The sequence below is a fragment of the Halichoerus grypus genome, chromosome 9 (genome assembly GCF_964656455.1).
Source record: "Halichoerus grypus chromosome 9, mHalGry1.hap1.1, whole genome shotgun sequence".
Lineage (NCBI taxonomy): Eukaryota > Metazoa > Chordata > Mammalia > Carnivora > Phocidae > Halichoerus > Halichoerus grypus.
In genome coordinates this window covers 115,048,029-115,071,599 of record NC_135720.1, presented here as the reverse complement: position 1 = coordinate 115,071,599, position 23,571 = coordinate 115,048,029, and the positions used below count along the sequence as shown (strand labels likewise).

The following is a 23,571-nucleotide window of genomic DNA, read 5'->3' as shown; positions in this document are numbered from 1 at the left end:
AGTGAAAGTGACCAGAAGGAAGGTAAGTTTTGTGTAAGGCAAGGAGTCGAGGCTGAGAGGCCTCAGTGAAGCGACGAAGTCTAGGTAGGTTCAGGAGAAATAAGAGGCTGTAAAGCTGCCTAAGACAAAGATGCCGAACAAAACGCCCACATCGACAGTCCGCAGCTCATTTCCCGCTGGAGGCACCAAGGATATCAACTCCCTTTCCCCTGGTCGAACTACATTAGGCCCGGGGAAGGACCCCACCCTGCAAGTCCTCACATCTCCGGGTCCAGGCCCCACGCTCCTTCACTGCCAACAACTTGGTGGGGCGCGTTTCCGCCGGACTCTGTCCAGGACGAACTAAGCGGCACTCTACACCTGAGTAAAGGGAACCAAACCAAGCCGCCCCGGGACGCCCGGCACGGCGGCTGGTACTAAGGGAGGGGCCGCTAAGGCAAGAGATCTGCGCGCCGCGCCCGCTTCCGTCCCACCCACTGCGCGCGCTCCCAGGACTGGCGAGAGAGCGGCGGTGCCTGCAGACGCATGCGCTCTGCTGCTCTCCCCGCGGGCTCCGGCGCTCCTTTCCCCTCCCCCAACTGATCGCACCCTTGCGCTTGCGCAGTGCACGTTCTGGGGCAGCGGCAGCCATGCTGAACCCGTACGGAGAGGCTAGTGGGGGGGACAGGATCGACGACAGCGGGATAGGAAGCCGGGGATATGGAGAAGCAGCGGCATTAAAGCGCCCTGGCTCTCTGGAGATAGGCCAGGACCATGCGGCCTCCTTGGCCGCTTGCACGACCCCCAGAAACCTTCGGAAAACTGGTCCTCGTGGAGGGGGGAGGGGGCGGCTGGCACGTGACCCGGGTCAGCCAATCTGGGTGTTGCTGACGTGGCGGCGCGGCCCCGACGATCTCCCTACCCCCCCAGCTCGCTCGGGAAGGGAGGGGCTGGGGGTTACGCCCCCTCCCCCAACACAGCTTCAGTTTCCCGGGGGGGTGACACCCCGGATTACATCCTCTTCCCCCCTCCCCCCGCACCAAGCCGAGGGGAACGTTGGCTCCCCCCCGGAAGATTCCAGGTTCCAGGTGAGAAGGGGCCCTTGGGGGGGCGGGGATGTTGCTAGTCATTTAAATGCTTAAGCAATGGTGGGGAGTCCGGGGAGGGGCGAAATTCTTGGGGTTCAGAGAAGAACCTGAGGGTGGGAGGGTTTGTCCTTCAAACAGTTTACAGCCAATGGGAGCGTGGAGGGGGGGCGAGCGGGAGAGGGCCCCTCAGATGGGGGAGGGGAATGGCCAACCTCATGCCTCCATACCAATTGGAGGGCAAAGGGGCGTGGGGGCGGTGTGTCCCCCCATTCCATTCGTCCCCTGGGGGTAGAGGAGTCCGGAGCCAGGTGAGGTTTCCTTTTGGCGGCCGGAGGGAGGGGTGACCCAGTGGGCTGAGGAGTGGGAGTGGTGTCTGTATTTCCTACTCTTGGATGTGAGTGGGCAACCCAGGTTGTGAACTGAGATTGTTCCCGGGCGCCCACTCCCTTTCTCCCCAGAGACTCTGGAAGGAGCATTTCTGTGCTTTTGTGTCAGCGGTAGGAAGCTCGCAGTCATCACATGGCATGCTGGAGGTTACGCTTCGAATCGCTTATCGAATTTGTGTGCATTCACGTGGACACGGCCTGTGGAGCCTTCTGTACAAACCTTCGTTGCCTCGGTGGGGGTCTTAGCATGTGTTACCCCAGGCTGGGGAGGGCTTACAGGCTGAAAGCTTGGGGTTCGCTTGGGAGCAGAAACCAAGCCCAAGGTGGGTGCTGGGAGGGCTGTAGAAAGCGTGGTCTGAGACAGGAGGGAGTGAGGCTTAGGATCTGGAATGATTTCACAGCTCACAGGGTTTCGGGTTTCTCCAGGGTGGCGTCTTTTGCCTTCTTCATCCCCTCCCCCATTCCTGAACAGTTCTCTCCTTGTGTACTGCGGGGGAGGGAACGGAAAGGAGGGAAGAGTTACTTTTCCAAATTCCTGACTAGCTGTTAGCCTCCCCTGTGACTCATGGGGGAAGGGAGGTTTGGGAGGGAGTAGGGAGCAGTGATTTTCCGGAATGCAGGAAAGTAAGCCAGAGTAAGGTGTGGCTGCCCTTTCGCTTTCGAAGACCCAGCATTTTCGCGACCTCCTAAATTTTTCTTTCTGGCCGGCCCCCTAATGGGCCTCTGCAACCTTGCGAGGCCTCGGGCGGAGAACTGCAGATTTAGGAGGCTGGGCCACTAGGGGGAGGGGATGGGGGGAGGGGAGAAGGCCTCAGCAAAGTTGCTGTGTCATTGCCCGCCCTGCTGCAGCCACCCGCGCCAGCCCGCATGTACTTTGGGGCCGAAGCCTGATCCCTGCGTGGGGGAGGGCGGTAGTAACAGGGGAAGAGGCTTCCTTCCCGGTGTGCACTTCCCCCCGCAGGGTTTGCCCGACTCGGGTGGTCGAGAAGACGTGAGATTGGCGGCCATTTTAGACGCAGTAACCGAGGTTAGGGCTCAAGAGCTACTACGAAAGGAGGGAGGGTGAGGTGGTTGGAGCGCAAGGACCTAGGCCCTCACGAGCCTTTCGGGGGGGGGGGGTGGCTCTTACGTTCGTTGATTTACATTAATTTCCTTTCTCAGATACGCAGTCTGTTTTCTGTCTTGGTATCCAGAGAAGGGGAGATGGAGAGGGAGACCTCCCGCTAAAGCCCAGGTTGGGGATAATTTTTTCACTCCCGCATCAGGGGACGAGGGGCGGGGTGGGGCGTGGGCCCAGAGATGGCTTGAGAGATCCTGGCCTTGTTGTATTCTGTGTCTTTACTCATACATAGTCTAACTTTAGTCAGGTAGCAAGATTGTGGGGAAGACTTAGTAGGTTGGGGGAGGGGGCGAGACTGAGCTCCCAAAATGGCTCCTGCCCCTCCTCGGAGGCGGACGGCCCGGGGGGAGGGGAGGAGGGGAGAGAAGGAGGGGGAGGGCTAGTCTGAGCTGCAGCCGCCGCCTCCTCCGCTCGCCCTCCTCCCTGGCGCTGACCGATGGACCAGCCGCTCCGTGGGGAGGACTCCGGACCCTGGTGGGGGGGTGGGAGGGCCCTGTCGCTCCCGTGGCGGAGGGACCCTAAGAGGGGGTTTCGGGCCTGCCCTCGGGATGGGGGAGGGCCAGGAGCTTGGGGAAAGGTCTGAGCTTGCCAGGAGGGGGAGGGTGTTCACCCTGATTCGCCCCTCGCAGGACTTGTTTTTTCCGCTCTGAGCCAGACACCGGAATGAAGTTTGGGGAGGAGGTGGGTTTCATTTTATAGAGAATATGGGTATGTTTGGAGATTTTGTTCCCACTTTAGGGCTGCTGGGATTTTGTCGACCAGGCAGATACTTTATGGGTAACTGAAGGTATGAGCAGGGAGGGATTGCAGAGGTGCTTGGGCGCAAGTTTTGGGAACGTATCCTAGATTTGGTTTGTCTTGTTGGTAAGCCTTTGGGAGCGCACTGATTCTGAGTTTTGCCTTTGTCTTCCGATTATTTGACCTGGGGAAAGACGGGGAGGATTTTAAGACTGCGGCAAGCCTGTATTTTTGATTGTGGAGTATGGGAACGTTAGATCCCTCCATGGCTACGTTCGAGAGCCCTTAGTTATCTGCTAGAGTAGCAGGCCGCGGCTTCTAAGATGGCGTCTTCTTCCTCATTTCAGATTCTTCACTGCAGCGGCCTCTCTGCCGAGAACAACAACCCGCCAGGCGTCCCGCGGCCACACCCTGGCGGGCCCAGGCTGGCTACGCCCACGCGGCCCCCTCCTGTCCTGTCGGTGTGGCCAATGGAGGAGCTACGAATGGCACGACCTGCCCGAGCTTGGCAGTTGCCGGTCGCACCGGTCTTGGACGTCTGGGAAGACTTTGTTGGAAGGGGAGGCGGGGAGAGGGTGCTGCACCCATGCCAACCTCTCTCTTTCCCTGGAGTCGCCGAACCACAGCGCAGCCAATTGGCTCAGAGATGTGGCGGGTTGCCGGTTCCCTATGGGTCTATGCGGCACTCTTCTGCCTAGTGACTGACACCTTGGAAATGAAGCTTATGACGTCATCGCTCCAGCCAACCAATAGAAAACGCTCCCGCGGAGAGCTGTTCCTCCCCTTTCGACTCTGCTTCTTCACGCGCGTGAGCGAGCGTGCGCGCGCGGAGGGGGTGGGGGAAATCTCGAGCACGGTGGCGCGCATGAGCGGCGAGGCTCCGCCTCCCTGCCTATATATAAAGGGCTGGCGCGGGGCTCGGCGGCGCCATTTCGCGCTGGAGTGGAGCAACCTCTAGAACGAGCTGGAGCATTCTGCCTACTGATAGAGAGCCTTCGAGTCGTCGGGGGCCGCCATTGCAATCCACGTCCATCCGTTTGGAAATGGCCTTCGTCTCGGCCTATGACCGGTCCCGGCGGACAGTACAGACCCCATAGAAGCCCCCGACGCTCCCCTTTTTCGGGCCCCGCCCAATTCTCGGAGTCTGTCCACCCCCTCTACTCCGCCCTCAAGAGGATTTCAAAGATGGAGGCGGTGGCTCCCTAAACCACTTTTCGTGTTCATCCGCCTCCATCCGAGATCGAAACGGGACCTCGTCCGCTGCGGGCAGTCCCAGCAGGAAGAGGGGATCCTTGCAGATCAACAGCGGGCAGTATTGACGACGGTGTCCGGGATTGGGGGCCGTCCTAGTGTTTGAGGAGTCCGTCCCCCCTCGCTCGCCCGCCTCTGCTGAGGCCGCCGCCATTTTCTCGCTGTCCGCCTCCCGCGGAGCCCGCCAAGCTGCTGGGAGCTCTCCGAGAAGCCGTGGAGAAGATTGCTTTCGTGCCGGCCCGGCGGGGGTGTTGTCGCCTGGAGGGCCAAGGGCAGCGGCCCTCCACCCCTCCCCGACTCCCCGGGTTATGCTGGACCGGGAGGTAAGGGGAACCGAGGCCACCCGGACTTTCCGCGGCTGAGGGCAGCGCCGGTTCCCCGTGGTCAAGATGCTGCAAAACGTGACTCCCCACAGCAAGTACGTCCCCGCGATCCGCGTGTGGGAAGGAGACGTTGGGGGCTATGGCACGGGGATGTGGGGCGTCGGGTTCCGAGGGAGGACAGAACCGACTCGGGCGCGTTGCTGTTTCGCGGCGCGACTGTTGGCTCTCGGGGGCTCGCGGAGGGGGTTGGGTGACGGTTTTGGAACGGTGGTAGAGGGCCAGATACTGCGTATGGAGGGAGTACAGGTTGTCAATTTGTGCGTTACTTTTCCCACCGTAGTCCAGGCTTAATCTAGTCGGACAGAGCTGGGTTGGCGGCGGAGTGTAATGGGAAAAGACGACATTGAGTGGGTAGCCGGTCCTGTGGGTGGTGGGTCTGGTGTCTAGCAGCGGTCTGTCATGGGTCTTTTAGGGTGTTTTGTGACCACATCTAGCACCTTCAAGTGTTGCCATGGTGATAGAGGAGCCTCAGACTGGCTACGGAGATTCCCAGAGTAGGGTAGACGGATTACTTTTAGCCTGTGGGTTCGTGTGTCCAGCCTAGGTCATTAAATCTTTGCTTGTCTTTCAATGACAGAATCAGTTTTGTGTTGGCTTTGCGTGCGTTTTGTTTGGAGGGTGGTTTTTGATACCTTTGAGAGTTTCATTCTGGGCAGGAGGGTGGAGCTAAGGATTTTTAGTCCAGCTCTGCGGATGTAAACAATGAGATTTCCCTGTAGTGTCTGTAGTCTTAGGCCCTGGAAACACCTGGTCCTGAGGAGTACCAGAGAGAATAGAAGTTTGAACTAGTCTTGACCATTGATTTCAAGAAGACTCTTGTGCTAGATGCTAGCACAAGGTGCTAGAGTGGGAGCCGTTAATCTTATTTTTTTGGCGGGGTCGGGGGTGGTCTGTCACTATTCGGCTGGAACTTGCTGACCTTGACTGGGGACTGGGCCGGCTTTATTTTTGAGTCCTTTGGAGGAAGGAGACGAATTCGATTAATTTCTGGGGTTTGGCATCTGGGTTGTTCCAGCGGTGAAGTCAGACAAATGCTCCCTTGTTTAAAAATTTTTTTTGAGTTGGTAAGGTTTTCCGTTAGATTTCGGATTCATTCTCTGCTTTAAATTAAGCAGAGCTGGTGGGGAGGATGGTGTTGTGTTCTCTTGTGCCCAGGTGGATTTTTAGGTATCTCATCAGCATTCTATGAAATTTGCTCCCTTATTTTGTTCCCTTCTTCTTTTCACTGGCTTCCCTCAAGGCTCAACCACCATGGCAACCACCTAGCCGCTAGTGAGGAAGAAGCTTGGGGCTTGAGCTTCTCTGCTCCACCCATTTTGCTTAAGTCCCATCCTGTGAAGCTTGTGGTTCTTAGATGCTATGCTGTGCTTTATGAGAAACCATCTTGGGACTTTGGTTTTTTTTTGAAGGGAACTACAGATGATAGAGCTTATTAGAGTCCAGAAGGTGGCATCTGGATAGGTGTACTAAAAATAGGGAAACAAAAAGTGCGAGGGGGGCACAAGAACAAAGCTCCACAAATTGTTTGGATACTGGTTGACTTACAAGCTTGATTATCTCTTACTAACTTCCAAGTCTGGATTTATTGGGTATGTAGTGTGAGTGGCAGTACTGATTTTCATGAAATTACCACATCTAATTATGTTTCCCATTTCACAGGCTCCCTGGGGAGGGGAATGCAGGGTTACTGGGGCTGGGCCCAGAGGCAGCAGCGCCAGGGAAAAGGATTCGAAAGCCCTCTCTGTTGTATGAGGGATTTGAGAGCCCCACAATGGCTTCAGTGCCAGCTTTACAACTGACCCCTGCCAACCCACCACCCCCGGAGGTGTCCAATCCCAAAAAGCCAGGACGGGTTACCAACCAGCTGCAATACCTGCACAAGGTGGTGATGAAGGCTCTGTGGAAACATCAGTTTGCGTGGCCCTTCAGGCAGCCTGTGGATGCCGTCAAACTGGGTCTGCCGGTGAGTAGGGATATTGGAGTGGGGAGGTATTGGGAATGGAAAAGAATGTGTGTGAGTGGAGGTGGGCTGCTTAGTATAGGTGCTGCGGCCCCTAGGGACTTCCTATTCCTCCCCTATAGGGCAGATAGCCACCAGGTTTCTGGATTCTTGGTCCTTTGTGATTATTGATCCAACCGCTTGCTATCTTGGCATCTCTCATTGTGCCCTCCATGTGTCCTTCCTTAACTTTTGTGCCCTGGCTCCATTTTACAGATTCCCACCCCAGGTTGGGAGAGGACCACGGTGGCCAAAATTCTTAGCTTCTTCCTCTCCCTCATGCAGCCCATGGATAGCCAACCCCAGAGGTAATGTCACAGGATGGGAAATACTCAGAGTGGGTGGGAGGTGGGTGGTTAGAGAAAGGCACCAGGGGCCTCCTAAACGGGTGTTAAGAATCCCATTCCATTTTTTTTTCTGTCCTTAGTTTAATTGGGGCCGCAGTGTAGGGGACTACATACTCTGATGCGTAGGGGGTGTGTATGTGCGTGTGTTTGCTGGGGTCAGTAGCTTAGGAAAACTGGCATTTATTTTTCATGGCTCTGATCCTAGCATTTATTTCTTTAGGATTATCACAAGATTATAAAACAGCCTATGGACATGGGTACTATTAAGAGGAGACTTGAAAACAACTATTATTGGGCCGCCTCAGAGTGTATGCAGGATTTCAACACTATGTTCACCAATTGTTATATCTACAACAAGGTGAGTTTTTTTAATGTGTGTTCATTAGTAGATGGAGAAAGATTGTGCTTCTGTTACTGCTAGATATTTTGTTGGTATGATGTTTGAGGGTGTTCTCAAAGTGGGTTAGGATCCAGAAAATCTGAGCTCCAAAGGATATCACTCACAGTGATGTGGCTTCAGAGATCTGGAGTTAAAGGTTATTTAAGTAGAACATTTACATACTTGGGGATGGTGGCCCTGTTTCTCAAGAGAAATCTCTAGAGGGCTGAGTAGAGCAGAATGTATTCTCCTTGACAGTCTCATTCCCTTACTTTTGAACTTTTTTCTTTACTGCATTTTGAGGGATAGTAGGGTAGGACGTGGAAATAAGTGGCCTAGTATAGGTAATACTCAGTACTTGATGACAAAGTTGTCTGAGGGGCTCTGGTGATACTTGGGGTAGGAATTCCTCAGAAAAATGGTTTGTCATCCATTAACTGGCATTTGAATCTTCTTGTTTGTGTTTTCTGTAGCCCACTGATGATATTGTCCTAATGGCACAAACATTGGAAAAGATCTTCCTACAGAAAGTGGCATCAATGCCACAGGAGGAACAAGAGCTTGTGGTGACCATCCCTAAGAATAGCCACAAGAAGGGGGCCAAATTGGCAGGTAGGAAGAGCGGTAGTTTTCCTAATGGAGACAAGATGGGGAAGATAGTAGAACTAATTTTTTTTTTCCTTTCCTTTTTTCCAGCACTCCAGGGCAGCATCACCAGTGCCCATCAGGTGCCTGCAGTTTCTTCTGTGTCTCACACAGCCCTGTATACTCCACCACCTGAGATACCTACCACTGTCCTCAACATTCCCCACCCGTCAGTCATCTCTTCTCCCCTTCTCAAGTCCTTACACTCTGCTGGACCCCCGCTCCTTGCTGTGTCTGCAGCTCCCCCAGCCCAGCCCCTTACCAAGGTACGGATCTGTGGATTTCTTTTGGGCAGCGGGAAGGGCAAGGTCTTGGATGAGGTGGACCCTAAAAGGCTTGCATCTTGTTTTTCTCCGCAGAAAAAAGGCGTAAAGCGGAAAGCAGATACTACCACACCTACCCCTACGGCCATCCTGGCTCCCGGTTCCCCAGCTAGCCCCCCTGGGAGTCTTGAGCCCAAGGCAGCACGTCTTCCCCCTATGCGTAGAGAGAGTGGCCGCCCCATCAAGCCCCCACGCAAAGACTTGCCTGACTCTCAGCAACAACACCAGAGCTCCAAGAAAGGAAAGTTGTCAGAACAGTTAAAACATTGCAATGGCATTTTGAAAGAGTTGCTCTCTAAGAAGCATGCTGCCTATGCCTGGCCTTTCTATAAACCAGTGGACGCTTCTGCTCTTGGCCTGCATGACTACCATGACATCATTAAGCACCCCATGGACCTCAGCACTGTCAAGGTACCCACTGCATGGGGCAGATGGGATGCTCAGGCAGTGATTGGAACTTTGGGTTCAATAAAACGGATCAGTCACTTTTTATGGGCACACGGCAATCTTGATTCTTGGTATTTTATTTTTACAAAATGGTAATGGGACAGGAGGTTAAGTACTTGATAATTGAATCTGTATTTCTTGGAGTTTGAAACTATATGGTGAGTTTTGTTTTCAGAGCAATACTACTCATGTATGTTTAAGTTCTACTTACTGGGTTAGGGAGTAAGGGGTTGGAAGCATAGTCAGAGGCCACTCACCCCTATCACTTAGAAATGGTTTTTTTTTCTAGACGTAGATATTTCTTCAACCCACCCAAATTCCTTTGACTTCAAACTTGAACCCCAGGGCATAGATCTTTAAGGTCATCCCTACTGTGCTCTCAAGAGAGGGCTACTCTTGCGGTGTCTGGGGTTGGCAGGGAAAGGTGCGTCTCCCTGCCTGTGCAGCTTCTGATGCTGCCTCCTTCTGCAGCGGAAGATGGAGAACCGTGATTACCGGGATGCACAGGAGTTTGCTGCTGATGTGCGGCTTATGTTCTCCAACTGCTATAAGTACAATCCCCCAGACCACGATGTTGTGGCCATGGCACGAAAGCTACAGGTGAGTGTCACAGTTGGAATTTGAAGAATAAATGGGTCTGGGGAGAGCGATTTTGTCCTTTGCTATACCGCCTTATTGTGAGGCTCTCCCGAGTATGCACGGTTGTAAATTGGAGCTGGACTGCACCACCAGGTGGCTGGGTGTAATCGGGGCACTATTGACTAGCATGGTTCAGAGGGTGTCTGTCTTCCTAGGATGTATTTGAGTTCCGTTATGCCAAGATGCCAGATGAACCACTGGAACCAGGGCCTTTACCAGTCTCTACTGCCTTGCCACCTGGGTTGGCCAAATCCTCTTCAGAGTCCTCCAGCGAGGAAAGCAGCAGTGAGAGCTCTTCTGAGGAAGAAGAGGAAGAAGACGAGGAGGATGAAGAGGAGGAAGAGGAGAGTGAAAGCTCTGACTCTGAGGAAGAAAGGGCTCATAGATTGGCTGAACTACAGGAGCAGGTATTTTGTCACTTACTCAGTTTATTTTGTAAAGTCATGCCCTGTCTTTGCCCTAATTTTTTTTTCTTTTATTTTTTATTCTACTTTATTTTTCTCATTATACATCTGATTCTTTTGTCTCCAGCTTCGGGCAGTACATGAACAACTGGCTGCCCTGTCCCAAGGCCCAATATCCAAGCCAAAGCGGAAGAGAGAGAAAAAAGAGAAAAAGAAGAAACGGAAGGCAGAGAAGCATCGAGGCCGAGCTGGGGTTGATGAAGATGACAAGGGACCTCGGGCACCCCGCCCATCTCAGCCCAAGAAGTCCAAGAAAGCAGGTGGCAGTGGGGGTGGCAGTACTGCTACACTAGGCCCCCCTGGCTTTGGACCTTCTGGAGGAAGTGGCACCAAGTAAGTTCTAAGAGGTTAGGAAGCAAAGACAAACTTGGCTATTACTATAATGTCCAGGGGGAGAATAGTTTCTCCCACTCCTTGTAAAGTTTTCTCTAAACCAGAGGTCAGCAAACATTTTCCGTAGTTGGCTGGGTAGCAAACACTGATTTTGAGAACATAACTATATAGAGTCTCTCAGTTACTCAACTTTGCGGGGGTAGTACGAAAGCAGCTATAGACCTTATGGAAGCATGGGTAGGGCTATTCCAATAAAACTTTATTTACACAGAAACTAGTGGCAAGCCAGATTTGTCCCCAAGTTTGTCTATTCCTTCTCTCTGCACCAATCTATAGTTTGTCTTGCTTTCCGTGGTGAGGTGGCTTAGAGTGTTTCAGGGAGCAGAAGGATGGACTCATGACAGTATACCAGTGTCTAGTTCTCAAAGCACAAAATAAACGGTAAGTGCTTAGCATGTGAGAAGGTCTGTTTTCCTGAGGAGTGTTGGTAGTATCTCCTCTCCAGTTGGTTTACCCATTTGCCTTCTGGGAAAACTGAAGCATTACTCTGGCAGGAAATTCAGATTAATAAGCGTTGGGAGAGGTTAGTGATGCTTTCCTAACTGACAAAATTTTGCCTGTAGACTGCCCAAAAAGGCCGCGAAGACAGCCCCACCTGCCCTGCCTACAGGCTATGATTCAGAGGAGGAGGAAGAAAGCAGACCCATGAGTTATGATGAAAAGCGGCAGTTGAGTTTGGACATCAACAAATTACCTGGGGAGAAACTTGGTCGAGTTGTGCACATAATCCAGGCCAGAGAGCCTTCTTTGCGTGACTCAAACCCAGAAGAGATTGAGATTGATTTTGAAACCCTCAAGCCATCCACGCTTAGAGAGCTTGAGCGCTACGTCCTCTCCTGTCTACGAAAGAAACCTCGGAAGCCCTATAGTGAGTATGACATGATCTTCCCCTCATGAATCCAGCAATCCTCGAGTAGTTTTGAGGACAGTTTAGAAAAGGATAATAGGGAATGTTTGATGCATTCCTCATTGTCAGCTCCCAGGGCAGGGGGGGACGTGCCTGTTCCCCAGTCAAGAAAGGAACTTGGCAACAGGAAGGTGCAGTGAAACTACGCTTGTGGCAGTCTTGAGAGCTGGAGTGTTTGTTTTTCTAGCCATTAAGAAACCTGTGGGAAAGACAAAGGAGGAACTGGCTTTGGAAAAGAAGCGGGAACTAGAAAAGCGGTTACAGGATGTTAGCGGGCAGCTCAATTCCACCAAAAAGCCCCCCAAGAAAGGTGAGTACCCTGTAAGCTACTACAAACTCATTACATCCACCTCTCGCAACTCTTTCCTTGACAAATGGACATGAGATTGGTACGATTCTAACGTGCAACCTTGTTCTGCAGCAAGTGAGAAAACCGAGTCCTCGTCAGCACAGCAGGTAGCAGTGTCCCGCCTCAGTGCTTCCAGCTCCAGCTCCGATTCCAGCTCCTCCTCTTCATCGTCCTCTTCTTCGGACACCAGTGATTCAGACTCAGGCTAAGGGGCCAGGCCAGATGGGGCAGGAGGCTCCGCAGGACCGGACCCCTAGACCACCCTGCCCCGCCCCTTCCCCCCCTTTCTGTGACACTTCCTCATCTCATCCCCCCTTCCCCCCACTGTAGGAGAGCTGGCTCTGCAGGGGGGAGGGGCGCAGGGACATTTACTGAAGGAGGGACTTAAATGGACAAAATAAGATTGAGTTCCCAGCCCCATTGAGAGTGACCTCTTGGGCATAGAGCCCCCATTCAAAATGACTGGGGCGGGGCAGGGGTACAGGGTGGGAGTGGGCAAAGGCCCTGATACGGGGTTTCCTGAGGCCATAGCTGCCCTGTTCACTTGTAAAGGCCCTGTTTTGAGGTGGTTTGTTCTAATTTATTTTAAGCTAGGTAGGGCTGAGGGGTATGGGGCCATGGTCCCCTCAGCCTCCATGGGGAGGGAAGAAGGGGGAGCTCTTTTTTTACGTTGACTTTTTTTTTCTACTCTGTTTTCCCTTTTCCTTCTCCATTTGGGGCCCCTGGGGCTTTCAGTCATCTCCCCATTTGGTCCCCTGGATTGTCTGTCTTTGTCTGTTGATTCTAACTTGTAAATAAAGAAAATATTATTCAAATTTTGAGTTACCTTAATAACGTTTGCTTTGTAGTGTTTCAAAAGGAACATAGTATAAAATTTTGAGGAAAATATTCCTGAAGTGAGAAAAGAGCTATCTTGTAGTTGGATTATCTTCTTAGTTTTTAAACCAGTAAGCTGTTGCTGTGGTGATAAAAAGTTCATCTGCTTCGTAAAGTGAACCCTTCAAAATAACCTTTAGGTTCATGGTTTGCTCTGGTTTTTTGTGTTTTTTTTTTAGATTTATTTATTTAAGAGCGCGTAAGTGGAGGGGCAGAGGGAGAGGCTGAGCAGGGAACCTGACTTGGGCTCGATCTCGCAACCCTGAGATCACAACCTGAGCCAAAACCAAGGGACACTTCTGACTTGAGCTACCCAGGCGCTCCTGCTGTGGTTTAAATAGAGAAAAAGTTAAACCCTCTGGCTCATTGATACCTTAATTAAGCTTAGGACTCAAGGCTTAAGATAGGTTTTGAGATTTTTCCTGTGTGGATTGTCTCCTGAAAATGCTTAAACCAGATGTGAAAAGGATGGAAGGCGGACAACAGGTATTTTTTGTGTTCTGCATCTGACCTGAGAAGGCAGTTGTGCTTCCTTTTGTAAGCTTTGGCCTCAAAAGTCCAGATTTACAGAGCCCTGCACAGTTTATTAACAACATAATCCAATTTTTGCCAAATTTAGATCACAAAAACTAACCTCCATAAGTTTGACCCCTTGTCTTGCTGAGAGAGGGGCTGTATAGTTCAGGGAACTGGGACATGTGGGTTCTGGAATTGGGGACCAGCCAGAAAAACAAGACATTTTAGCTTAGTATATCAGACCATTGTAGAAAACGACCTTTGAAATAAGGGCTGGGAGTTGTTAACGTAGAGAAAATGCTCTATTCTGCCTTAAATAATGTTGCCAGAAACAGGAAGGTACAGGGTGGAATTGGGTTTGCAGATGGAAGATTTTGGAAGCAAGAACTTGGACTGTAGCAGGGCTTCTCAACCCTTACCACCTATTAGGGCTCCAGTAAAACTTGCAAAAAACTGCACTAATTTCAGGATTCTGTCTTTATGAATTCTCATTAAATTGGGGCCTGGGCAGTCTTGGTCAAAAGCTCAGGAGATAACGGTAATTACAACCAGGCTGAAAACTACTTGGTAGGGTTTTTGGAAAGCCCTTAGCTTGAAAAGGGAGGAGAGACCTGATGGGGCTTTTGGCCCAACTTAATTGTAGAGCTCAGGGAGTGAATCATGAACTTCGAGCTCTGATTTTCTTGAGAAGGATGATAGAAAAGATCTGGAGGGCACCTGGGTGGCTTAGTTAAGCATCTGCCTTCAGCTCAGGTCATAATCCTGGGGTTCTGGGCACAAGCCCTTCATCAGGCTCCTTGCTCAATGGGGAGTTTGCTTCTGCCTCTGCCACTCCCCCTACTTGTTCTCTCTTACTCTCAAAATCTTTTTTAAAAGAATTGGAAAACTTGGACATACTATAGACTTTGTTGTGTGGGGTGGAACAAAAATCTAAAAAGGAATAATGTTATAATTTCAGTCAGATGCATGTCTATGTCCAGGATTAAATCATTTCAAAAAATAAATTTGAGTTGGATTAGTTTGGGAAGGGATTAGTTACAGAATCTAGTATAACTATAATAAACTGAGGACAAATGCTGTAAGAAAAGGCAGAGTAGCTCATACCCTTGACTGCAGAACAGCATGAAATGGAAAGAGTGGCTCCAGACCTGCGTTACACCTCCCACTCTGCCACATCAGGCCATTTTCAAGTGTACGTGGATTTCCTGAGACTCAATTTTTTGGTAGAGTCCTTGCTGTCGTCCCTGACCTTTGCTTTAGTTTGGGCCAGTCTGTCTTTTGATCTACTTTTCCCCTTAGTTGAATTTACTGGTCCAAGCCCCGGCTTTACTCCATCCCATACCCTTTAGACATGGTAATAGTTCGAGGAGTCAGAGTGCTACAGCTACCTTGGTTGAAGTTACTGTCTTCCAGAGTAAGCAGCCTGTAGCCCGACTAGCAGGGCACAAATGAGGAGTCCGGTGGGTATCCCTCCCGAGCTCTTCCCAGCTCTTGAAACCATGGGTTCCACTGCCTCTTCCTTGTGCCATATGCTCCTCAATTGTCTCCTGTGGGAGCTTTTTTATTCAGTCACATTATGGAGTTCCCTTTGGTTGTCTTTTAGTTTTCAACAAATTAGGTTAATAGACCTAGACACTGCTAAGCTCTGCTAAGTTGGGGGTGTGGGGGTGAAGTTAGAGAACAAGCCCTGCCCTCATGAAGCCTGCTCCCGAATTCTTAATTCTTGTGGTACACCATGCTGATGGTCTCCAAGATAAAGGCACGACTTGGTCTTCCCTGACACTTAATCCTTACTGTATGCCAATGTGTGGGTCCCAGTCCCAGCCCCTGCCAACCTTGCTCTTGGATTCCCTCAGGACTATTTTGATTGGAGTTATTTGGATCTTGCCCAAAGTAACCTTGAGAGAGGTCTTCCTGAGCAGTGAGAGGGACTATGGTAGAGCTGGGAAGGGGATGTGGGAATGGTGGTAGGGAACTGATATGATGTCTCCCAGGATCTCACATCTTTGCTGCTTTCCCCTTTCCTGGATCATAAGTAGTTCGAGCTCTGCAAAATCTCACTAGCTGATCTCCAGCACTGAGACAGCTTGCTGCCCCCATAGTTTATGGGGGGGGCGGGGGGGGGCTGGTGGGGGGAGACATTAGGTAATCACAGTTTTTAATAAAAATTGTATTTCTAGCCCCACAACAGGCAAAGATTTTATGAGGGTTCTTATCTGAGAGATCTCAGATCTGTTCTGACAGATCTCAGAAGGACAAGTAAGTATGTTGGGCTGTAACCGGGCGGGAGGGGTGTGAACATTGCCCGCAGAAAAAAAAATAGTGGAGGTAAGCTGCCAGAATGTAGTGGTGCTGAAGCAGCAAGAATGAAAGGGTGAGTGCTTCCAGGTAAGGCCAGAAAGGCAGAGCCAGACCAGGGAGAGCATTTAGCTGCGATAAGGATTTGAATTTTTATCCTAAAGACTAATTATAGCTCACATTTATTGAGCACTTACTATGCCAAGCAGTATACTGAGAACAACTCATTTTGTCTTCGTTATAGTCCTATGAAGTAGGTCTAATCTCCATTTAACAGATGAAGAAATGAGGCGCAGACAGGTTAAGGAACTTGCCCTGAATTGCGGCACAGCTAGTGAGTGGGTGGGATTCGAAGCCAGCAATCCGGCTCCAGGAACTATGACCCCAGAATTCCAATACTGTGGGCTGGTGGGATGCTAGGAGACCCATCTTTTGAAAAAATTGCAGTGGGAAGGATCATGTTGGGTTGGTGGGGCATGGAGAAGGGATGAAGAGTGATCATTTAAAAAGCAGTTTCTAGGGGCGCCTGGGTGGCTCAGTCGGTTAAGCGTCTGCCTTCGGCTCCGGTCATGATCCCGGGGTCCTGGGATCGAGCCCCACATCGGGCTCCGCGGGAAGCCTGCTTCTCTCTCTCCCACTCCCCCTGCTTGTGCTCACTCTCTTGCTGTCTCTCTCTCTGTCAAATAAATGAATAAAATCTTAAAAAAAAAATAAAAGCTCCATGATTTAAAAAAAAAAAAAAGCAGTTTCTACAAGTGAGGAGAGTGGTTTGGAATGGAGAGGCAGCGATGTAGGTGAAGAGTAGATACATTCTACCAAGGAAGAGCAGAATTGTAAATATCTCTGGATCCCTTGGAGTCCCAGAGCTTTCCAGTAGTGGAAGATTTGTAGTTTGTTGACTAAAGGAATGCCACCTAGCTGATGGAGCGAAGGGCTGCTCCCCTGCCTCGCCGGGAGTTGAGGCACTTGTTGAGTCTCAGAGGGTCTTTGGCGCCACCTGGTGAGCATGTTACTCATGACTTCCTCCTGTATATTTCAGGTAGTTGTGTGTGTACCCTCCCATTTTTTGGTTCTTCTTTCCTTCCTACTTCCCTATACTTCAACTCTTGAAACATGAGCTTAATTCTTATGACATAGAGGTCCTTGTCTCCCTTGACCTCTGAAGCGTTGCCTGCTCTTACTTTTCAGACAGCCCCTCTCTACTTCAGCCTTCCATGAGATGTTGTTGTCTCCCATGTTACCTTCCTTTGCACCCTTCTCCTTATTTGCACAACATTACCCATTCTTCTGGAGGCAATTCCCACCCATAAAATCTCTCCCTGTCCAGACCTTACTCCAAAGTTCCAAGACTCTTTTCAACTGCCAAATGGCAATGTCCCGGGAGCTCCTAGCACTCAGCACCTGTCCAAAAATGATCCCATCTTTTCCCACACATGCGCCTCTGTGAGTTATCTATTCATGCAACAAGCACTCATACAGAACTCACTAATGTGCCAGACACAAGTGGACACAAGTGCCTTTGCAGGCAAGTCCTCCCAAGAATGCCAGGAGTTAGGCACCGAGCACACTTTATAGACGAGGAAACTAACAGAGCTACCCGGGAACAGTTCTACAATAAATAAGTAGCACGGCCAGGATTAGTAACATACTGTCATTCCCCCAGTCATTGGAGCCAGAGCCTGGTGATCTGCCTAGATTCCGCCCCCTCACTCTCCCCTTCTTTGTTCACCTGGCAAGGCCTGTTGCGCCTTCCTCCATCACTTCTCTCCCCTCAGTGTCCCTGTCAGGCTGGACTGCGACAACTCTCCGCTCACCAGCCTTCTGTCCACAGGCTCATTTCCATCATATCCATCCCCCAGACCATAGCTGCAAGAGGGATCCTTCAGGAAAGAAATCTGATCATGTTGCTTTTATTACCCTTCAGGTTAAATTCCTTTGCAGGGCCTCTATCTCACCCTTGTTACCTCTACAAGGTTATATTTCTCATTTGCCCTTCCTTGAACTCTGTTCTCAACTCAGAGCAAAAGATAGGTCTTCCTAGATTTTCCCATGCTGGTTAGCACCATTGGGCCTTGGCACATGCTGTCCTCTCTGCCTGGAATATCCCCTTTCCGCCATCAGCAAATCCTACATAATCTCAAAGAACAATTGGTTACCTTCACTATAAAGACCTTTCTGACTCTCCTTCCATTCCCTGTGACACATACACACACTTTCCAAAGGACCTCACTGAGCTTCTAACTATGCACTAGGCCCTCCCCATCTAACCATTCCCGTCTCCAGACTCCAGCGGGAGTGTCTAGCATTGAGGGTTTTTTTTTTTAAGATTTTATTTATTTATTTATTTGACAGAGAGAGAGACAGCTAGAGAGGGAACACGAGCAGGGGGAGTGGGAGAGGGAGAAGCAGGCTCCCGGCCGAGCAGGGAGCCCGATGCGGGGCTCGATCCCAGAACCCTGGGATCATGACCTGAGCCGAAGGCAGATGCTTAATGACTAAGCCACACAGGCGCCCCTCTAGCATTGAGTTGAAGTGACCTCTCTGTTGTGGCTGTTCTGTTCATCAGCCTTGGAGGACTCTCCCTATAAACAATTAGACAACTTCAATTTTTCAGTTCACACTTAAGCACTTCCTCCTCAATTTTGCCCCCTTGTACTTTTATGTCTCTTATAGCTCCTTTGTGTGGTAGAAACTGTGTCTTGTTCTTTATAACTTTAATCTGCCCAGTGCCTGGGGAAACAAGCATAAATAATGGCTAAACTACCTCTTGGCCTTTGCATCCATCCCAGATACCTCAGCACAGAGCCGACCAGAAGACTCATCAGCTCTGCTGTGGGGCCAGTGGACCAGGCACTGAGGTATGGATGGGTGTAGCATGGTAAAGGTAGGGTAACAACCCACCCCTGGCTTGTCCGGGGCTGACAAGTTTTAGCTATCAATATGGGAAAATCTCAGGCAAAGTGGGACAAGTGAAGGGGAGACATCATCACTTTGGCCATGCAGGGAGATAGTAAGAGCTAACATACTCCAGGCATTTTTTATTTTCCAGGCCCTATGCTTACTACGCTTTATACATCATCTCCTGATTCTCACAACATTAATTCTTTATCATTAGATTCTATTATGCCTACTTAATAGAAGAGAAAGAGGCTCACAGAGCTATATTGACTGGGCCTGAATCATTGGTTCCAAAGTCCATGTCTTTCTGCTATACTATGTTGTCTCGGGGCTCCATCAACCACCTTCTCCCCTCGTGCCCTGCCCTACTCCCTCTGTGCCAGGAGCCCTCCCTCCCTATCACTTGCGGTGAGGCCTCACATTAACCTAAGGTGGCCAAGGTAAGAGTAGCAAATTGTGCAAGTAAGAGGAACTAGCAAACCTTTATACATAATATTCCTCGTGTGTGTTTACCCAACAAGGACATTGCTATTCTCGTCAGGTAAGCTGATGTTTGATTTGAGGTTGGAGTAGAAAAGGAAGCTATTCTGCAGGGATGAGAATTTTTGCCAGGTGTGGTTTGAAAGATGAGTGTTACTAAAGTACTCTTCCATCAGTTCAACTGTCAGACCTCAGAGCTGCTGCTATGATTTCTGAGACCATGAGAATGTAATAGGGCTCAATCAGGGAACACTTTCCTCTTCTGCAGTGTGTATGTTGGAACTGGCTTCCCCACTGAGGCAGGTGGTAGAGACACCAAGAGTTCCTCCACAAATGGTTATGACCTATCCTCCTGCGTAGTCTCTGTTTCTCACCCAGAGTTGCTACAAAAAGGAGACAGTTTCGCCCATCCCTTTCCCTCTTTCTTTCAAAAAAATGATAACAAAAACAAAACAAATTTTTAAGGTTTTCTAAGTTTGCATGTACGCTTTTAATTCTAACTCCAGGGAAACGAAAGCTGAAAAGTTACTAAGAGGGGGCCAAGAAGGCCTCCATCCCTATCAGAGGGAAATTCATGCTCTTTAATGAGACATAGAATGATGGTTGTTCTCCCAGATCCATGGTTACCACATTTTGTTCTATTCTCTTGTTTTGAGAAAGAACAAGCACTACTCAATCCTTCTATGCCCTTTGGTTTCTGTATCGGGTTTCTGGTTTACCTGCTGCCTGCCATGAAGAGTTCTCCTTACTTGGCCCCCAGTTCCCTGGGGTCTAGTCAGAGACCTTGTGCTGCGACTGGCCACGAACCTCTGCTTAGACTTCCCCCTTAAAATTCTGCATCCTTTTCTGGACCTCATTCTAACCACAGTGACCGAACCCACTGATTTGCTGTTCTTGAATCCATCTCCCGCCCCTCAGTCTGATTCCCCAGTATTCTCTTGTTTTTCCATCACTGCCTTTGGTCTTGCAAATAGACCCCGCAGAGCCCCACAGTGATTTCACCGATGATCTGGCCAGAAGAAAACATTGAGTGCAGAGAGAACACTGAGCGAGCAAGTGAGGGAGCAGCTTGGCGGTGAAAGGCTGGTTCACAGAGCAGTTCCATGGGTGGGGAGGCCTACTTCCAAATAAGGGAGAAAATAAAACAGAAGAGAACTTGCTTCTGCAGAGTCTGAGAGAAAGCCAGGGAAGGGCAATTGACACTTGCTGAGCTCTTGCTAACTGCTGGGTATTGACGGGCACTTCTCATAGTGATCTCTTTCAGTCCACACAACATCTCTATCACACGTACATTATTGTTCTTATTTTGAGATGGGGAAACTCTAACTTAATGGGCATAAGACCACATCAGCTAATGAGACAGGATAAGGCTGATTTCAAAGTTTATATTCTTTCTTCCATACCGAAAGTTTTGGGTTATATTCTAGATATAAGCAAGAAAAGAATTCACAAGTGAAATTTTAAAAACACCCAGAAAAAAACATTCAGATATTAACTCCACCAACCTAAACTAAAGAATAAGGCTGGGGATAAACACACACACATACACACATGTGCGCACACACACACACACACACATACTTCTATCATCTGTCATACCTATAGCTTCTGCCCAAGTTTCCTCCATGCTGTAGAAAATTAATTTTTTCACCAAGCCCAAGTAATTGAGTGTTAACTAAAGAACTACTAGGAAGTGTGAAGGCACTTAGACAAAATGAAACTACCTCGCTCCACAAGTATAGATGAGAGAATTCCCAGTGATAACTTTTGCTGTGGGAAGAGCATCCAGGCTGAGTAGAAATTATTCTCTTTGGACTGAGTAATATCTGAATGGTGACTCTTTATACCTGCCGTCCTTCCTAACCATGCCTTCAGCCCTGGCTTACAGACTGGAACCTTGCTGAAGGATGAGGCCTATGGGAACCAGGAGGTGGCCGGTGAAGGACATGAATGTGGGGACAAGGTGGACAGGTCCACGAAAGGGAAGTGTGGGGTGGGAAATATCTGGCTTGTACTGACCAGGTAAGAAGGACAGAAAAAGGATGACAAAACTTAAAGACCGGGAATAAAAATTACAAGAACTTTGTAGGATTTTGGAAACTTTGTGCCTTCTTCATTTTTACTATTTTTTAAATTAATCTTGTCTGTTTTCTGATTGCGATTGACAATAATACCTCAAACATGGAGAAAAGTACAAAATTATAAACCATTCTAATATTTTTACAGTTCAATTTATTCTTGGTATTCCTGACATGACTATAGACAACGTTTAGTAACTTCTGACCACAGAACATGTTTTTTTAAAGGACAAAATGTTGATGAAGCAATTACAGTACTCCGAGATAAAATGAGACTGTGCTTTGAACCCACGAATGAAAAAGTTGCTAGAAGGGGCGCCTGGGTGGCTCAGTCGTTAAGTGTCTGCCTTCGGCTCAAGTCATGATCCCAGGGTCCTGGGATTGAGCCCTGCATCGGGCTCCCTGCTCAGCGGGGAGCCTGCTTCTCCCTCTCCCTCTGCCCACCCCCTCCTCATGTTCTCTCTCTCTCTCAAATAAATAAATAAAAATCTTTAAAAAAAAAAAAAAAAGTTGCTAGAAGAAATGATCAAATTTTATGCGCAAATTTAATAACCATGTAATGGAACAGAAAATTAAAGGCATTACACCGTGCTTATTTCATTTTAGTTAAATCCAAAGATCAACATATTAAAATTATTTAAATTTATAAAATACCTATTCCAGAGGAGTAGTTATTCAATAGGTGACATACATTAACTCATGGGTTCAGGAATCCAGTTACCTCTCATTTAATTTTCTATTTTCAAATATGGCATAGGATTAAAAACACACACACACATATACTTTTTATTATGAAAATTCTAAACATACAGAAAAGCTGGGAAAGTTACAAAGAATACTTGAGCAACCTAGATTCAACGTCTGTCAAGATTTTGTCATATTTGTTTCAATTATGTATGTTTGTATGGGTATCTGAATCCATTTCAAAATAAATTCCTCATGGCATTTCATCTCTAAATGCTTTAGCATAAAGATGTCTTGCTACATAATCACAGTACCATAATCATACTGAACAAAACTGAAAATTATTTTCTTTTATTTTTATTTTTTTTATTTTTTTTAAAGATTTTATTTATTTATTTGACAGAGAGAGACACAGCAAGAGAGGGAACACAAGCAGGGGGAGTGGGAGAGGGAGAAGCAGGCTCCCTGCGGAGCAGGGAGCCCGATGCGGGGCTCGATCCCAGGACCCGGGATCATGACCTGAGCCGAAGGCAGACGCTTAACGACTGAGCCACCCAGGCGCCACCTGAAAATTATTTTCTAATATCGTTGATTACCCAGTCCATATTCAAATTTGCCTATTTCCCTCCAAAATGTCTTTATATTAGTTTTTCCCTAAATATGTGGCCAAGAATCACCCACTAAATCTGACCGTAGTGTCTCTTAGGTCTCTTCAAATACCCCTCTACCCCTCATCCTTTTTTACATTGTCTTTTTGAAGAGACCAGGACAGTTGTCTTGTAGAATATTTCACATTCCGAATGTGTATGATCCTTTCCTCATGGTTTTCATTTGACTTATTCCTCTATCCAATATATTTTCTATAGACTAGAACTTTGGCCTAAGACTCGATTATATTCAGTTGAAAGATTTTTGGCAATAGTTCTTCATAGGTGATGCCATGTACCTTACTTTTCATCACCTCAGGAGGCATATGTGATTACTGTCTTGTTATCCCATTATTGATGAGGCCACGTTTGATTACTGAATTGAAATGGTGACAGCCAGGTCTCTCTCTTCTGTGGAGATATTTTCTCCCTTTTGTCAACAGCAAAGAACCTGTGGGCATGATACTTGGCGGGGATGTGACTCGTTGTTTCCCCTTCAACTGTTCTCCTAATGCTTTGTTGTTGTTGTTGTTGTTGTTGTTGTTTTAGATAGAGAGAGAGAGAGCACAAACAGAGTCGGGAGGGGCAGAAGGAGAGGGAGAGAGAGCATCTTAAGCAGTCTCCACACTCAGTGTAAGCCTGACACACAGGACTTGATCTCTCTACCCTGAGATCATGACCTGAGCTGAAACCAAGAGTCAGATGCTTAACCGACTGGATCATCCAGGCGCCCCTCTCTTAATGGTTTTAACATCAGTGACGCCTCCCCTGAACCAATGATCATATTAGAGTCGCAAAACACTGATTTTCTAATTCTATTATTTCTTCTACATTTATTGGCTGGCAGTCATGTAAAAGGGAGAAATTTTCTCATCAATGGAACCATAGTTCCTTCTGAAAAGTCACGATATATTCTTGTTTTCTTTAAGTACCAATTTTCCATGTCAGGAATTAGAATATCACATCCAGTGATGGCAGAAAAGTTTTGTTGTTGTTGCTGCTTGTTTGTTTTATCTCTATCTGGTTATTTTTAGGGACTCATGGGTTTTTATACATTCGACGTGTTTAAATTGATTATAGTCATTTTTTGATGCTCAAATTGCCCAATTTGGCCAATGGGAGCCCCCTTCAAGCTGGCTGCTCCTTTCTTTTGACATGCCCCTATTAGCCTTAGAACACTTCCTTGTTTGCTGAAACAAGTTTGCTCTGTATTTTCCCTAACCCAGACCTGAAATCAGTCACTTCTCTAAAAAGCTC

At 48.7% G+C, this 23,571-nt stretch overlaps 1 protein-coding gene across 7 annotated transcripts; it reads left to right on the top strand.

Moving 5' to 3' along the window:
* Positions 1-639: 639 nt before the first annotated feature.
* BRD2 (bromodomain containing 2) lies at positions 640-12,671 on the top strand. 7 transcript variants are annotated; one of them, XM_036072356.2, is made up of 15 exons: positions 640-1,067; positions 1,526-1,686; positions 2,615-2,687; positions 3,659-4,980; positions 6,605-6,908; positions 7,512-7,649; positions 8,144-8,282; positions 8,367-8,581; positions 8,675-9,049; positions 9,557-9,685; positions 9,880-10,131; positions 10,256-10,521; positions 11,145-11,449; positions 11,676-11,798; positions 11,910-12,671. In XM_036072356.2, exons 4-15 carry the CDS (start codon positions 4,952-4,954, stop codon positions 12,044-12,046), a joined length of 2,412 nt encoding a protein of 803 aa, XP_035928249.1. In that variant the 5' UTR covers positions 640-1,067; positions 1,526-1,686; positions 2,615-2,687; positions 3,659-4,951; the 3' UTR covers positions 12,047-12,671. The 7 variants fall into 7 exon arrangements, with proteins under 7 accessions (XP_035928249.1, XP_035928247.1, XP_035928250.1 ...); XM_036072357.2 differs by lacking the exons at positions 640-1,067; positions 1,526-1,686 and adding an exon at positions 2,339-2,480; XM_036072354.2 differs by lacking the exons at positions 1,526-1,686; positions 2,615-2,687.
* Positions 12,672-23,571: the final 10,900 nt, after the last annotated feature.